This window comes from Schistocerca piceifrons, chromosome 7 (assembly GCF_021461385.2).
Source record: "Schistocerca piceifrons isolate TAMUIC-IGC-003096 chromosome 7, iqSchPice1.1, whole genome shotgun sequence".
NCBI lineage: Eukaryota > Metazoa > Arthropoda > Insecta > Orthoptera > Acrididae > Schistocerca > Schistocerca piceifrons.
In genome coordinates this window covers 216,956,917-216,975,264 of record NC_060144.1, presented here as the reverse complement: position 1 = coordinate 216,975,264, position 18,348 = coordinate 216,956,917, and the positions used below count along the sequence as shown (strand labels likewise).

General features: G+C 35.9%; 1 protein-coding gene across 1 annotated transcript in view; it reads right to left on the bottom strand.

The window, feature by feature from the left end:
• LOC124709134 (sodium channel protein para) overlaps positions 1 to 18,348 on the bottom strand; it is an 878,324-nt gene that overhangs the window by 842,575 nt on the left and 17,401 nt on the right. Inside the window, exon 2 of the mRNA XM_047240797.1 lies at positions 10,334 to 10,366. Within this exon, the coding sequence (XP_047096753.1) occupies positions 10,334 to 10,366 (33 nt within the window). The remainder of the gene's footprint in view (positions 1 to 10,333; positions 10,367 to 18,348) is intronic.

The window sequence follows — 18,348 nt, the reverse complement described above, 5'->3', positions numbered from 1 at the left end:
CTCAGCACCTCCGCTATATGGTCAATTGCCACTGGTTTATTCTATTTCCTGTCAAGGAACCACCAAAAATACATTTTCTGCAGAAGAATCCAATAATATATTATCCACAAACATTGCCAAGTTACAAAATAGTTTAAATGAGGAATCACAGGAATCAGTAGTTACAACCATCGGGTCAACAATAAATGGAACATATTCTCAGAAGTTCTGAATGGACACATAAATAGATCCCATTTAAAAAATAAGTAATTATACAAATCGAACATGAAAATCAAAACATGTGCGATTAGATGTTAAAAGAAAGATCCAAAAGAAAACTGGAAAACGATGTAGGAAATTTTGGAAACTTGTGGTAAGGGCTTATGGGACCAAACTGCTGAAGTCATTGGTCCCAAAACATGTAGGCCTAAAGCTTTCACAGAGTGACTAACTCCAAGCTATATATATTTAGAGCTATGGCAGCAGTACAAACATCAGTTCTGCAAAGAAGTCAGGAGATTAAAAGAATTAGCCAACAGATATGAAGCTCAGATAATGTTTCAAAGTCTTGCTGGTCAATCGTAAACAAAATCAGAAACATTACAACAGAAACTAAAATTAATAATATTTCCTAGATTGATACAGAATGGTTTCATCAAAAGTTGACACTGGGAATTAATTTCATAACTCTTCATAATTCTGTGTCATGTGATTACAAACTTACTGGAAATAATACACAACACATCTTATCTTCGAAAATGATGTAAATTTTTTTTTTTTTTTTCCAGAGATGCATTTGACCCCAATTCATTTTTATGAATGACAATGTGTGACTACATCAAACAGCGCAGGTGGAGGAGCATAGAGACTGGTCCAACAATGAGTGAGATTGTATGCTCTGCTCAGATGAGAGCTGGATTCAGTCTGAGTGGTGATTCTGAATGTACTCATATGTCAAGGGATAGAAACATTTAACACACCCAGGAACATTGTCAAACATGATCGTTTCAGTTGTTGATGTGTTACGATGTGGGGAGGCACAATGGACATTCAACCTTTTACATCTTTGAGCACGACAGAAATCTAAGTCGCAATTACTATTCTAGAATGTAAATCTCAGTTATTAAAATATTGCTAATGAGAAGGGGATCAGATATGCCATTATTATTCACAGTTAATTCTTTATTAATAATATTTCTAAGTTCTTGTCTTTCACTACTGTGGTCTTCAAAGAGCATGCTGAGCGTAATGGAATTATTTCTTCTTTGGCATCTGAGATGGGATTTGTTACTAATTGTTGTGCTCTATGCTACTTCTTACTTTCCGTGTGAAAGGGTAACTTTTCTGTCCTTTTTTTCTGTGTGAAAGGGTAAATTTTCCATCAGAAAATAGATCATCTATTCTTATTTGTTAAAATAATGTCATAAACAACTGTTTTTCTTCAACATCATTGACCTGTTTCCAAAACTTTCAAATTTATACAAATAAAATATGTTTGTATATCTAATCCTGGTCATAGAATAATGCCAGTTAATTAATTATGTGTTCCAGAGAGCTTTTGTACAATTCCATCACAATGATGTGGGACTGTTTAAACCAATGCCTTTAATAGAACTAACATAATTTTTTCTATTAAATCCAGAAAAGTTGTGAAATAACCAAATAATGAAAACAATTTGTGTTCATACTTTCAAAAAAGGAAGGAGGTACAAAGGGCTACTCCAGCTACTGTTAAGACCACTATGATATTACATGAAAGTACCAGACTTATTATATATTTCAAAAGGAAAATTCATTTGAGAAAGTTATAAAATTACAGAGAGGTGAAATTCCAACACTCCCAACAGACACAAATAAGTCCAGAAAACTATCCTGGTTTTCAGAGCTACTAGTTCCTTCCTCATCGGAGAAAGTGGTCAGTTGTGGAAGGTTAGAAAGGCAAGGCAAGTCACTGAGAGTCAGGATGAGATGATGCCTGTATTGTGAGAGTGGGGGAGACAAAGATAAAAGGGTTTGTGTCAAACAAAGTTGGAAGCGAAAGACAGTTCACTAGTAACCTCTGAGCCTGCTTCAGTCCCGTCCATAAGTGATAGAATAAATGAGTGAAGAGCAAAAATGGATTACAGTGAGAAATAAGGAGGGAAATGAACAGTGCAATTAAGAATAGTGCAATTAAAACAACGAAGAAAGCAGAAAGAAAACAAGGACAAAATCCAAGGAGAGTGAGTGAAACAGTGTATGCATTGTCAGTAGTGCAATTTTTTCCTTCTGAAGGTAAATAATAGCCAGTGATTCTGCATTCTTGAAATTTTAACATTAAGTATTTCAATGTTTTTTGAAGACTGCAGCTGATAGACAGGCACCAGAAGGTATGACTGAGTTCTGGAAAAAGAGACACACTATAGATCATAAAAGACCTTTGCTATGTAATGGAGAACGTCAAATGCACTCAAAAAGGAAGTCTTTGTTTTTTCATAACACTCAAGGTGTACAAAGCAGTTATTACAAGACAGGATTATTTACGAAAATGGACACTGGAAATGATTATATAAGCTACAGTTTCCTAATAACTGAATAGGAACATAAAATTTTAAAATGTGAAATCTGAGGTTTACTTGAGTATCATGCAGACAACAAGGACAATACATGTAAAAAACATGACAGCTAAGATGTAGGTTATATAAGGACAATCAGTTTTCAAAAACTGTACAGTTAGAACATTGGTGATACACCTTGACCCGTTTAGGAAAAAAAGCTGTAGGACTACACTAAGACTGAGTCTAAAATTCTGGATTTCTAATCTAACACCAATCACACAAACACCAAGGCACATAGAGAAAGTAAGTACACATTTAAATATACTTTTTGATATGAGATAAGGCAACTGTATAACAGACCTCAGTACTGATTGTCTACGACTAGTAAAAAAAAAAAAAAAAAAAAAAAAAAAAAGTTGCTAATGATTCATTCTTATTGGATGTCTACTATGGATTTCAGTATGTGAGCCCATCATATAATAATTCCAGATTTAGTACTTCCAAAGAGGTCAAATAAACTGATTTTTAAATTCTTTATCCTTTTGTGTGTTTCATTTGTGCTCTTTCCTTTAAACTGCAAAATTAATTCTCGTGCCTTCATCTCAATCTAGGATTCCATTGATAATAGGGCCATTAGTGCTGAAGTTTCAACAAGCAACCAAATTCTCTTAACCTAGCTGAAGGAACACTCTGTCATTTGGCTGAGTTATTTATGGAATATATATAAAACTTACATCATTGTTATCATATAGCTCCTGTGGAGGCTTATTATGTAAACAGATGTGGTTCATTTACATTCTTTGTATCTCTAGGATTAAAAAAAAATGAAACAGTTATTTACTATCTCATAAAATGTTTACTACACTTTGCTTTCCAAAGTGTCATAGAGGGGCACTGATTAGCATGAAGTTGTATCCCCAAATTCTCATGAAACAATATACCTTCGAAAAATTGCATGAGGCTTTGGTCTGCAATGTGGCAGTACTGGTAGTCAGTACTTATAATACAGCTAATCTCCTATAAAAATAATTGTACCTCAAATGCCTTTATGAATACAAAGTAAAGATTTCTATACCCCTCTTTATTTGTATTTTGTATGAAAAATAAAACTTTTTCTTCAGTTTTAAAGAGGTGTACCTAAACCTACTTCAAATCATAACAGAAAGACTAGGACTTTAAACAGCTCTGTTTACATTTTCAAAATCTTGTTACATCACAAAATATCAAACATCCTTGCATTCTACAAGGCTGCAAGGAAACATGGAGTCTCTTTCTACACCACAATTATTTAACACTGGTAAACTGTGCTGTTATTAAGATTTCTTACTCACTGTGAGTATGATTATAAATTAATGTGTAAAAATAAATTATAAAAATCGGAATTTTCTTGTTTCTAAATATTTTCCTGCATCTGTTATCTGTTACCATTTTTCTTATAGAATAATTTACAAAATTGTATTTAAAGTATTAACTGTACAGAAATTCTATACTACAAAGCTAATCATAACGCAATTTCAACAGAATACCTTAGGCAGTAAAATTACCAAACAAATATTCTGTTGAATCCTGAAACACACTTGCTATGCATTTGCTTTCCTAATTTTTCAGTGCATAATAAGTGTATTAAACTAAATTATCTAAAAGCTGAAGTGTGTTTCAAAAGTAGTTGGCTAACTTATTGCACTTAAAACTTTTTGAGAAGCAGTTCATAAATGTTAGTATCAGGCCATTCCCCAATAATCTATTGTGTGAGCTTGCCGTTTCAAAATTTGCTCCTATATACTAAAGTATAAATTTGCTATTTCTAAAAGCAGTGAATAAAAGACATGCACTCATGATCTGAACTGTTGACGCCAATGCGCTGTTGGCAGTTTACACACTGGGTAATGAATGAATGAATGAATGAGTACATGATGATGGTACAATTCACTAACATATTTATGATTTTTTATTTGATGTGACCAGTAGAACAACTAAATATTAGGGGTATAACAAAATGTGACATTTACTGTAGTTCATAATATATAAGCCTGCTATTGATAAGAACAGGGCATAACTCTTTACAAAATTACATAACAAATCTGTAAAACAGTGTTACATGTTATTATCATATATAGAGAGCACAATTATACAAGTGGACTTCGAAAGTTCTCGATGGTGATTTAAAAAATATTAATAATAATAATATTTCAGTTGCTACTCAGTACCTGTAATAATCAAATATAAACATGAATAAAACTTTTGTTGTTCACAGTAAAAGAGTCTTTAGCATCTCATCCTGTATACAAATGTAAAAGTATTAAATACGAGTAACAGCACACAAAAATTGCAATAGTCAGTGAAAATGTGAAAGACTGCCATAGTTTGGATGGTTTCATTCATGCTAAGCACACATAGGTAAAGTGTTTCTAATATTTTTAGCAGCATGTCAGGCCACTGGCACGCAGTGATGAGGGAAATCCCACATTTTGACCTCCCCATGGCAGCAAACTGACAGCGATCTTCCATCAGTACATTCACCAAGAAATCATACATTATATCAATACACATTCTTTCGACTGTAACAAACCTGCAAGATTGGTTTCCACATCCACTAAGCTGCCCACATGAAAAAAATTATTCCAGCTTGGTAGTGCTGCATGTGCTGTATTGAGTAGTGTCACGGGAGAAAGGAATGTTTGCATACATGACCGATCAAAGCCAACTGGCTTGGACAGTGCCTGGTGGTCAACATCAATTGGCCTGTACAGTGCTTAGAGTTGAGGGATGAGTGAGAGAGGGGATGGATCACAGTCTTGTTGTTTGTGGAATGGGTTTCATCTTTCTAATAGAAATAGTTCAGTAGATGATTTCAAATACAACTTGATCATTTTCTTGCTGTTTATCAATGAACAATATTTTGTACTGAGTGTCATATACATCTACATTAAATAATGCTTGTTTCACAGCATGGTCTGAAGGAGAATTATCTCACAACATAAATCAAACTGATAACGAGTAAGACTGTTCAGATATGAACTACTGATTTCAGCATGACTGGACATCAGTGGGATTTCAGATTTCTACAAAAATCACACTAAAGTGGCTACCTCTGAGTCAAGCACCAATGCAAACAACTGTGCATTAGTAACTGCAACTAGATCTTAGCCCTCAATGAGATAGAGCTCTTAGTAACTTTGACTTCACTTTCATAAGGATTCCTGGGCTCTTCTGATCACATATCTTGTTTTAATTCTCTCTCATAATGTTTTGCATCTTGTCTCAAAACACTGGCTTAATATTACTTACAAAAAAACCAAGAATTTTCTGGAAGTTTGTCTCTGGCAGCATTCTTCTTACAATTCTTCAAAAATAACAAACATATTGTGAACAAATGGTGAAATAACATAGATACATGCAATGTGGAAAGAAACCTTCATAATCTAGACTGTGGAAACTTTTCTGGATTGTAAAAACTTTTACAAAAATAAACAATTATATTCAGCTGCTGAAACTGAAAGACCAATTTAATTAAGAAGTGTACAATGTGCAACTCAGATTTTATACTACTACTTGTTAATTTGAAATACAGACACAGAAGAAATCCATTACAGACAAAAGTGCTCTCCTGAATAATGATATGGAGGGGTTTCATTGACACGGTGCTGCTTTAAGAGACCAGTAACTGTAAATCGCCTTTCTACACAAAGACCCTTTCACAGGCCACAAACAGTATCTCAAGAAACAGATCAGTGTAGGGTACTCATGATATTCAATTAACAAGTTTGATTAAAACAGGTATGAACTGAAAGAAAAAAAAAACAATGAAGTCAATACTTTATCACAGAAATAAACATACATTCACAAGTACAGTTAGAAAACAAATAATTACATTATAAAAACAAATAATTTGGTCATGGATAGACTCAGGATTATCAGTTAAGTTGTCCAGCACATGAAGATATAAAATATTAAATATACATATGTGGAAAGAAACGTGATCAGGCTTTAACATTTCGTTGATACAGCAATCATGAGAAATGGAGTGTCCTTGTCAAAGGAACAATCTGGGACTTACTCCATTTAGAGAAAGCACGGAAAAGTAAACACGGATGGGAAAAATGAAATGTAGGCCTACTTCTCACAGATGCAAGGCCAGTATATTTACTGCGCCACCCACTCAGTAACAGACATATGATGTCACACCCACAACCAACAATTATTGTAACTTGTCCTAAATAGCTGTTAGCATCAAATGAGGTGTTGAAATTAAGGACTAATCCATCAAGGGAGAAAAAGAAACATAGAAGACATAAAATATACGGGGCGGGATAAAGCACACAAAGCAGATGAAGTCTTGAGTCAACGAAGCTCTTTATGTGATTCATGGATGATGGTGCAAATAACTGAATTTTTCACACCTTAAGTAATTTGTGTGTCAATGAATCTTCTGTTCACACATGGGACTCAAAAACTGACATATGGAGTGAAAGTGCTGTATGTTTGTGAACATTCTACTTCTACCAAGCAAGATGGCACAGTGGTTAAAAGGACAATGGTTTAATTACTCATCCAGTCATCCAGATTTAGGTTTCCCATGCACTCCACGCAAATGCCAGAATTGTTCCTTTGAAAAGAGCACAGCCAACTTCCTTCCCCATCCTTTCATAAGCAGAGTTCGAGCTTCATCTCTAATGACCATGCTGTCAACAGGAGATTAAACTGTACTCTTCCTGCCTCCATTTTATTCTAGACAAACCTTTCAATTACCACAAGTGAACTGAACATATCACAAAAATAGCCAGCAATGATAAGCTATGGAGCATGGACAGCAACTAAGAAGAAAATTAAATGATCATGTGGAATTGTTGGCCGAGAGGCCCCATTCTGGGAAGTTCGACCACTGGGTTGCAAGTATTATTTCAGGTGATGCCGCAATGGGCATCTTGCGCATCAGTGATGATGAGATAATGAGGACAACACAACACCCAGTCCACGAATGGAGAAAATCTCCAGCCCGGCTGGGAATTAAACCCGGTAAACCCGGGCCCACTACATCGTAGGCAAACATCTTACCACTCATCTAAGCAGGTGGACAGTAACTAAGAAACAAGATAACCACAGCTGTTGATGAAATCACAATATACTGATTTAGTTAACAATGAATCAAGATTGCAAGAGGATCAACATACATATTTATAGCACTGAAAGCTGTCACCGTTGATTTGACTCTCAATGAATATGTGCTATGTGCTCTGCCTATTTACATTCTCATCTTTAATTTCTTTTTATATTTCTCCTTCTTACACTACTTATATTTTGCATATCTTAATTTTTTATTACTTTAATTTCCACTACTCTTGCTAAAATTACAGCACACTAACATTACAATTCTAATGTATAAAAGAAAGTGAGGAAACAGTTAACACTCTGGACTGGCATTTAGGAGGAAAGGGTTCAATTCCCAATCTGGCTATCCCGATTCAGATTGTCTGCAATTTCCAAAAACCACTTACGAGAAATGCAAGAGCAGTTCCTTTGGATAGGACACAGACAATTTCCTTCAGCTTCCTCTTGAAATATAAGCTTGTTCTCCATCTCTAACGATTTTGTCAACCAAGTTGAACAGTAATTTTCCTTCTGCACTTTTCCAATGTTCAGAGATAAGTAGGCTATTGGTGAATACATTTAAAACTAGGCTACTGCACTAGACTGATTTGTGTGCTGGCATCATTTTCAGATAAGCCAACATTTTTTTGCCTGTGTCCAACATGTTACTACTCCTATTCATTTTCCCTCTCTCACTTATCAAACACAAACTTTGGTTTGTATACGCGTGAATTCGTAACAGCGCTCTTCCAGACATATCTTTTAAGGATAGCCCTTTTTATATCACTTTACAATTTTAATTGGACTATGAAACACTAGATTAGAGAAACACTGAACAGGATAGGTTAAGCAACACTCATTTTAAACAAGAAGCATTGTATGGAAAACAGAACATTTTGTAAGTGATCTCTGGAAATGTTTATATATAATTTAAACAGCCTGTTTCTTTCTTCACTTTCACTTTTTTCTGTTTCCAAAGTAAAACAAGGATGAATACAGTTCCAAATATTTTTGTTACATTGTATCCTCAGTTACTCAAAATGGACTGGTCCATTAACAAGCTAAACACAATGATCAATCCAAAATTCACTCCCATCTTCATAAAGTACAGAAATGTTGATCTCATTTTCCCAACTATATATTTACTCACAGTAACATAGAATAACACGGAAACAAAGAACTCTACAGACTGTTGAAGATATATGATGGCAGGATCATCAAATTCTTCAATGGTTCGCATTTTATTGCTACCACTATACAGGAGGTGACACACAACATTGTACTTCTAGTTCGATGGTAACTGTCATGCAAATTAAAAAGGGAATAAGTCGATAGTCATAAGGCACTTTTACACGTAAAAATGTAATGGCTTAGGAGTCAAATTTCACTGATTTTCTCCTATTTTCCTTTACTCCTTGGAAAGGAAGAGCTTCGGATTCCAGAAAACAGACAGTTGGTTACCTGCTAATGGCAGCCATAAAAGTTTTTGGATGAATATGGTACACTGATTCCTAAATTTGTTGAAACTTGTAACACTGCTATATTATGGTAACAGAGAAATGAAGCAAATGTAGATAAACAGAAAGTAACAGCTCATATAAAACAAAATATTCAATCATAAGGGTCAAGTGAAAAGTGGGATATGCTTTGACGATTCACTAAAAATACCTGTGGTGGCTTGTGTATCTTACCAAATGTACCTGTAGATTTCCAATGAACACACTGTATGAATTATTATATGTACAAAACAAATGAAATCACTAAAAAATTTTTCACATGTTTTAATAAATCTCTAGTGAGATGCATAGTTGAAGAAAGATGTATTTTTTTTTAATTGTTACAAATGTAAAAGATAATTTGCTAGTCACTGTAAGTTTTTTAGTACTGGTAACAGAACAAATTCATAATCTGAGGCAATATTTGTGATTTCACTAGCTTAACTTATTCAATAAAGATTCTGCATCCTTTGCATGAATAGTGTGACATGTATGAATGGATTTACAATGCGTAAAAGTACAAGATAACAGCATGTTCAAGTGAGCTAGCAAATATTCTAAAAAACAAGAAGTGTGTGGGTGGCCAATGCTCACATTTTTTCACAACACTGTGACCATAAACTAGTGTAAACTGCCAATATATGAACTGGAAATGGAATGTCACAATTTTGACAGTGAACTGTGAATAAAAAGTTGCAATGCAGTTAAAACAGTTAGATTTGTGACACAGGAAAGCAAGTAAAAGAAGCCAAGTATTTACAAAACAGAACAGAACTAGGCATGCATTTAAGTATCAAGCACATGTCAGACATTTGTTGATTGGCTTTGTAATCAAGGAAGAAGCTAATGAGGCAATTATAACAGATGACACTCATACATAGACTGGAAAACAAATTACTGCATTTACAGGATTTGCAGCCACAGATTGTAGTTATATAATGTGTGGTTTCCTATTATAAAAGATGAGCCCCACTCCATATTGCACACACTAACAAAACAAAAGGCACCAGTTTGGAGATTATCCAAAGACACTTTTCTGTTTTGAAAAATAGCTAAACAGTTTAAATAACATACATTATGATGTGAACTGATTATTTTCTGTTAAACAGTGTCATCTATTACAGACAAAAAGCTAAGCATTAAGCCGTTATGCAACAAGCAGGTGAACAGCTAATATTTTTTCACTCGTTTGCACATGACAAGTAGTGGGGTTTTACTTTAACAAAATCTTACTTCTTTTTTCTTTTTCCTCCGTCCAAAATCCCCCTGCAATAATGAGAATTGGAAGGTCTCACAATCTGACAACACACATTTATTTTGTACAAAAAAGAGAGAGAGTGAGAGGTACAAAATAACAGGTATAACAAACAGTCAGCACACTGCAGTTAATATAACAACACCAATAAAAACAAAACACTTGAGAAACAACTTACATAATACTAGCAACATTGACAACAACAGAAAAGTCAAGGCAGAAAGGTAAAATACAACAATTTACAACATTAACTACAGCTGTCAGACAGTCATTCAATAAGACAAAGAACGAGTTATACAGATATACAGAGAAGGAGAGTGGGGCATAAGAAATATCAGAAATTCTACATACATACAACTTTACAGGGTAGAAGAATTGGATGCATTATAGTTTTCCAGTTCATTTCTCCATTGTACTATGGCAGTGTATCATGCAATTGTTACCTTCTGTGTTTTCATAAAAAAAAACACAAAAAAACTGAGTGGTAACACAGAACAACACACAGAGAGTGTACTTCTATACATCGGTATGTGACGAACTAATTTTGCTGTGGTGCATTTTTACAATTTTCCGCAACACACCTTTTGACATTTACGTGTTTTTGTATATTTACTTCCTTCTTTCCACTGTCCTCATTCTTGGCTCCCATCTCCAAAATGAAATATTGATTAGTAATATTGAAAACATTTTCCTGACAAAGTGTTAAACTTCATTCACAAATAGTTTGATCAAATCTAAACACCAAAGGGTAAAGTAAATAATTACTGTTACTGAGCTGTACTCTATCAGCATACATAAAAAGCCAATACTTACAAACTACAGAAACTGGGATGAAGGGAAACGATCTCCAGTAATATAAAACAAAGTAACTAGGATTTACACAACCAATGCCATCTTAATTACAGTAAAAAAGAAAAATTATAACATGGCTGACACCAGAGACCAATTACATGGAATAAACAAGAAAACTATTGGAATTCTGACTACACTGTGTCATCAAACATAATAGTCATAGGGTCATTCCATATCAAGGGGACCAGGGGTCCCCACTCAGCCATCTCCAAATCTAATTAAATTTGGCATGGAGGTTCTATACGGTCTTTGGTGGCTACATACCAAACTTCAGCTTGGTATCTTCAGTGGTTGAATTCTTAGGGGATTTTAAAGATAGGCTACTCACCTCCCCATTATGTACAAAGGTGCAAATGTGCCAACTTTGCTAGGCTTTTTTAAAAGTTCTAGCAAACATCTAGTCATTTGCTTTTATATACAGAATTGCTGAATTACACCATGGCAAAAGTTAAGGATTTAGCCTTACCTAAATATACATACAAGCCTCTAAAGTGGCCAAAAAATTCATCGCACCATTCTAAGAGCCATGGTTTGACCAACCACTGCTACTTTTCATGTGAACCAATCACACTGAAACTTTACAGGGTTATTTATATCTATGATGTCTATATATCGACCAAATTTAATTAACACTGGATGCCCAGATGAAAAGATATGCATCTGCAAAGTTGGCCAAACTTTTCTACTTGCAAATTTTTTGATATTTTTGAGGGGTAATATCTCAACTGTGTCTACTTCAATCCTCTTTTCCTTTCTACAGCTGGAAAAAGCATGCTTTAAACTTTCAAAGAAATATTGTTTAATTTCTGGAGCTTTCAGTCTGACGAGTAAGCATATGTTTCAAAAGTTATTGTTTTAGCACTTCAAGAAGATTGAAAAGTCAAATATTTTGCTCATTAAGTTCCATAATTAATTATTTTTATTTGAGTGTATAAGTCAGTTTCAAATATCAATTTAACACATGACAAAAAAACAAATATAGTACAAAACGCAGCAAATTTGCAGAACAAAAGTACTGAAGAGTCAGTTCCATTTTTGGTCAAGCTCTTTTACAATTTTGTCAATGACAGATTGTGGATAGGTAACTGTATATTGTCTTCTTGGTGATGATGATGATGGGGCTTCTAAAGTCATGAAGATATGTTGCTCAGGAATCCAGCAGGTATCTTTAGTAGACAGCCAGTGGAAGGAATGGGCATGACCACGTGGGTGCATAAAACTGATGAGGATGTCTTGTTGTTCATGTGAAACTTCACACGTTTCCAATCCACCAAAAATTGCCATCACAAGTAACATACTTTCCTGGTTGTATACTTGGAATTGAGACTGCTGGAATTCCTTCATCTGCTTTGAAGGTGTCAACTATGAATACTGTGGCATCATTGGAAACTCTGTTTACTCTGTGCTGATTATAATTAATTGATTTTCGCTTGTTCCAGATACTGTATGTCCCATGATAAACCTTGTTTCTTGATCTGGGTGGATATTTTTCAGTTTCTTCTTTCGGTACATAAAAAAGCTTTACGCCTGGAATACTATCTTCACAGAATTTGGATAAATCATACAGAGTCAATATGTGGTTATCAAAGGCCCTCTGCAGACTAGCACAGGCCGCAAGTCCTTTTGCTGTTCCCCCAATGCCATCAGCAGGAAATTTAGCGTGGTTTGTTAAAAAAAAATCCATTGGGCAGAGATGCCAAAATCCTTTTCATGCAGGCATAAATTGATGACATTTTTGAAATTCTTATAGTGAGCAGCTGAATCAAGACTAAAGTAATAAATGTTCTTAATGTCTTCAGTCTTTTGTCTTTAAATACACTATCAGCTTTATTTGAAAGGCATGGTATTATGACAAAACAGTCGCTGACCATATAAATGCTAATACTCTGACATTCTTTTCCATCAAAATAGACACGAGATGGATGAAATGTGGCCTGTCTATTCTCCCAATGGAATCCTTGAACAGTACCCTGAACAACAAATGAATAATTCTCAGCAAAATCTATTAATATAATTAATTCGTTTTCTGTAAGATTTCTTTTTAGTGCTTAAGATATAAATTTTGGTGTTCTGACAGAAAGTGATGGCTTCTTAAACTGGTTGTTGTGGTCTTCAGTCCTGAGACTGGTTTGATGCATCTCTCCATTCTACTCTATCCTGTGCAAGCTTCTTCATCTCCCAGTACCTACTGCAACCTACATCCTTCTGAATCTGCTTAGTGTATTCATCTCTTGGTCTCCCTCTACGATTTTTACCCTCCATGCTGCCCTCCAATGCTAAATTTGTGATCCCTTGATGCCTCAAAACATGTCCTACCAACCGATCCCTTCTTCTAGTCAAGTTGTGCCACAAACTTCTCTTCTCCCCAATCCTATTCAATACCTCCTCATTAGTTACGTGATCTACCCACCTTATCTTCAGCATTCTTCTGTAGCACCACATTTCGAAAGCTTCTATTCTCTTCTTGTCCAAACTAGTTATCGTCCATGTTTCACTTCCATACATGGCTACACTCCATACAAATACTTTCAGAAACGACTTCCTGACACTTAAATCTATACTCGATGTTAACAAATTTGTCTTCTTCAGAAACGATTTCCTTGCCATTGCCAGTCTACATTTTATATCCTCTCTACTTCGACCATCATCAGTTATTTTACTCCCTAAATAGCAAAACTCCTTTACTACTTTAAGTGTCTCATTTCCTAATCTAATTCCCTCAGCATCACCCGATTTAATTTGACTACATTCCATTATCCTCGTTTTGCTTTTGTTGATGTTCATCTTATATCCTTCTTTCAAGACACTGTCCATTCTGTTCAACTGCTCTTCCAAGTCCTTTGCTGTCTCTGACAGAATTACAATGTCATCGGCGAACCTCAAAGTTTTTACTTCTTCTCCATGAATTTTAATACCTACTCCAAATTTTTCTTTTGTTTCCTTTACTGCTTGCTCAATATACAGATTGAATAACATCGGGGAGAGGCTACAACCCTGTCTCACTCCTTTCCCAACCACTGCTTCCCTTTCATGTCCCTCGACTCTTATAACTGCCATCTGATTTCTGTACAAATTGTAAATAGCCTTTCGCTCCCTGTATTTTATACCTGCCACCTTCAGAATTTGAAAGAGAGTATTCCAGTTAACATTGTCAAAAGCTTTCTCTAAGTCTACAAATGCTAGAAACGTAGGTTTGCCTTTTCTTAATCTTTCTTCTAAGATAAGTCGTAAGGTTAGTATTGCCTCACGTGTTCCAACATTTCTACGAAATCCAAACTGATCTTCCCCGAGGTCCACTTCTACCAGTTTTTCCATTCGTCTGTGTAGAATTTGCGTTAGTATTTTGCAGCTGTGACTTATTAAACTGATACTTCGGTAATTTTCACATCTGTCAACACCTGCTTTCTTTGGAATTGGAATTATTACATTCTTCTTGAAGTCTGAGGGTATTTCGCCTGTCTCATACATCTTGCTCACCAGATGGTAGAGTTTTGTCATGACTGGCTCTCCCAAGGCCATCAGTAGTTCTAATGGAATGTTGTCTACTCCCGGGGACCTGTTTCGACTCAGGTCTTTCAGTGCTCTGTCAAACTCTTCACGCAGTATCTTATCTCCCATTTCGTCTTCATCTACATCCTCTTCCATTTCCATAATATTGTCATCAAGTACATCGCCCTTGTATAAACCCTCTATATACTCCTTCCATCCTTCCACCTTTCTGCCTTCCCTTCTTTGCTTAGAACTGGGTTGCCATCTGAGCTCTTGATATTCATACAAGTGGTTCTCTTCTCACCAAAGGTCTCTTTAATTTTCCTGTAGGCAGTATCTATCTTACCCCTAGTGAGACAAGCCTCTACATCCTTACATTTGTCCTCTAGCCATCCCTGCTTAGCCATTTTGCACTTCCTGTCGACCTCATTTTTGAGACGTTTGTATTCCTTTTTGCCTGCTTCATTTACTGCATTTTTATATTTTCTCCTTTCATCAATTAAATTCGATATTTCTTCTGTTACCCAAGGATTTCTATTAGCCCTCGCCTTTTTACCTACTTGATCATCTGCTGCCTTCACTACTTCATCTCTCAGAGCTACCCATTCTTCTTCTACTGTATTTCTTTCCCCCATTCCTGTCAATTGTTCCCTTATGCTCTCCCTGAAACTCTCTACAACCTCTGGTTCTTTCAGTTTATCCAGGTCCCATCTCCTTAGATTCCCACCTTTTTGCAGTTTCTTCAGTTTCAATCTGCAGTTCATAACCAGTAGATTGTGGTCAGAATCCAGATCTGCCCCTGGAAATGTCTTAGAATTTAAAACCTGGTTCCTAAATCTCTGTCTTACCATTATATAATCTATCTGATACCTTTTAGTATCTCCAGGATTCTTCCAGGTATACAACCTTATTTTATGATTCTTGAACCAAGTATTAGCTATGATTAAGTTATGCTCTGTGCAAAATTCTACAAGGCGGCTTCCTCTTTTATTTCTTCCCCCCAATCCGTATTCACCTACTATGTTTCCTTCTCTCCCTTTTCCTACTGACGAATTCCAGTCACCCATGACTATTAAATTTTCGTCTCCCTTCACTACCTGAATAATTTCTTTTATCTCGTCATACATTTCATCTATTTCTTCATCATCTGCAGAGCTAGTTGGCATATAAACTTGTACTACTGTAGTAGGCATGGGCTTTGTGTCTATCTTGGCCACAATAATGTGTTCACTATGCTGTTTGCAGTAGCTAACCCGCACTCCTATTTTTTTTATTCATTATTAAACCTACTCCTGCATTACCCCTATTTGATTTTGTATTTATAACCCTGTAATCACCTGACCAAAAGTCTTGTTCCTCCTGCCACCAAACTTCACTAATTCCCACTATATCTAACTTTAACCTATCCATTTCCCTTTTTAAATTTTCTAACCTACCTGCCCGATTAAGGGATCTGACATTCCAGTCCGTAGAACGCGTTTTGTTTCTCCTGATAACAACGTCCTCTTGAGTAGTCCCAGCCCGGAGATCCGAATGGGGGACTATCTTACCTCTGGAATATTTTACCCAAGAGGATGCCATCATCATTTAACTATACAGGAAAGCTGCATGTCCTCGGGAAAAATTATGGCTGTAGTTTCCCCTTGCTTTCAGCCGTTCGCAGTACCAGCACAGCAAGGCCGTTTTGGTTAATGTTACAAGGCCAGACCAGTCAATCATCCAGACTGTTGCCCCTGCAACTACTGAAAAGGCTGCTGCCCCTCTTCAGGAACCACATGTTTGTCTGGCCTCTCAACATATACCCCTCCGTTGTGGTTGCACCTATGGTACGGCCATCTGTATCGCTGAGGCACGCAAGCCTCCCCACCAACGGCAAGGTCCATGGTTCATGGGGGGAGGGGCTTAAACTGGTAGTTTTCAAAATCAATGCCTCTACAAAATCTTCAACAGTTATCTGGCAAGTCTCCAATGTCTCTCTGCCAGCATGGACCCATTGCTTGTATTCCATTGTTTCTTCAGGGTCATAGTTTTTAAAAGAGTCACCAAGAAAAGCCTCTAGTTGCATTTTTCCTGGACATTCCTCACAATGTTGGAGCATGCAATTTTTTGATTCCAAAGTGCATACAGTTTTGTTTATTAATTCCTTGTAGTCATCTTGAATCGATGTTGCTGGAGCCAACATTAATTTAACATTTTGATGAATTGCACATACCCGTTCTGAATGTGATCCAGAAGCACCAGCTGTTCTACAACATTTCAGCCTGAGCTCACAAAATTTTGAGAAACTTTGTTCATTTCCATATTGCTTACAATAAGCAATGAATATTTCTTTAAGGTTACAAAGGAGTAGGCATTTCTCCTTCTGAATCTTTCCCCTTTATTCTTGCTGCAACACAATCCTATTCGCCTGGGCATAAATGAGAAAACTCATCATCTTCAAATAAAGTGAGAAATTTAGTTTTATTTCATAAACGAACTTTTTCCCCTTCTGGGTTTGCAGGTGTTGCCACAATCCCATCTTCCATCTTTAGTTTCCTAACCTTCTTCACCATCTTAGTTGAAACAGCAAATTCTTTAGCCATTTTTCAGTAGTGCAGATATTTGGGGCCAGGGTGTAAATTTGAACTTTACTGCCACTGCTTAAAGTCCGAAGTTTAATCTTAAGTTGTTCCAAGCTTTGCGCTTTCAGACCTTTGCACTTTATGTATCCCATTGAATCCCTTTCAGTGACCCGTTGAAGCTTTAGTAGTGATTCTCCAAGTGATGATGATGAAGCATCACCACCATCAATGTCTTCAGTGGATGGTGATTCTTGCTTATCCTGGTGGGATGATACTTTTCGGGCATTTCATGTCTACATTTGGCACAAATCTTCTGACGGTTTTAAAAACTTCATTAGTAAGTAACTTCAACCTATCAGACAAGACAGTGTTTACTGGTGTTCAAGCATTCTTGGTTATATGTTTTCCTTTACCAAATGGGTTGCAGAAATTCTGCAGGAATTGAAATTTTGTCGTCAACAAGGCATTCTCTTATGAACAAATTTGGGTATCTTCAATAAAACCAAGCCCAGATCTACACTGAAGAAGCTCCTTGTCAATTGGTGACATTTCACTAACTGATTGTTGTTCCCTTTTGCCATGATAGAATGGTGATGACTTCAGACAATATTCAATGTTGTTTTTACATAAAATATACAAATTAGGTTATCAAAGCACATTGTTTTAACGCTTATCTTCAGCTACAACAGTCATTACTGATTATTCAAACACTCAGTACTCAACACTATGACTGTACAGTGTCATAATCAAAGATTACACTGCAGTAAAGACTGAAACTGTGTGAACTGCCAATAATGAAAGCAGCAACTGAAAGTGGTGATTCAGCAATGTATATCACTGCTGTGAGGAATTAGCCTTAAAAAACTATTTCCACTTTAAAATACCAATAGAAACCGAGTGACAATGCATTGTAGGGTTGAAACCTTCTAAATTAACATAGCATTCCCTTATGATCTTCTAGATTTTATAATCTTCTGGGCTCTTTCTGAGGTTTTATTATATCTATATTCTTCACTGTAAAATAATGTAAAAGTACTTGTTATTTGCATAGTTACTTTCCCTAAACCACAGGAAAATCTTATACTGGTAGA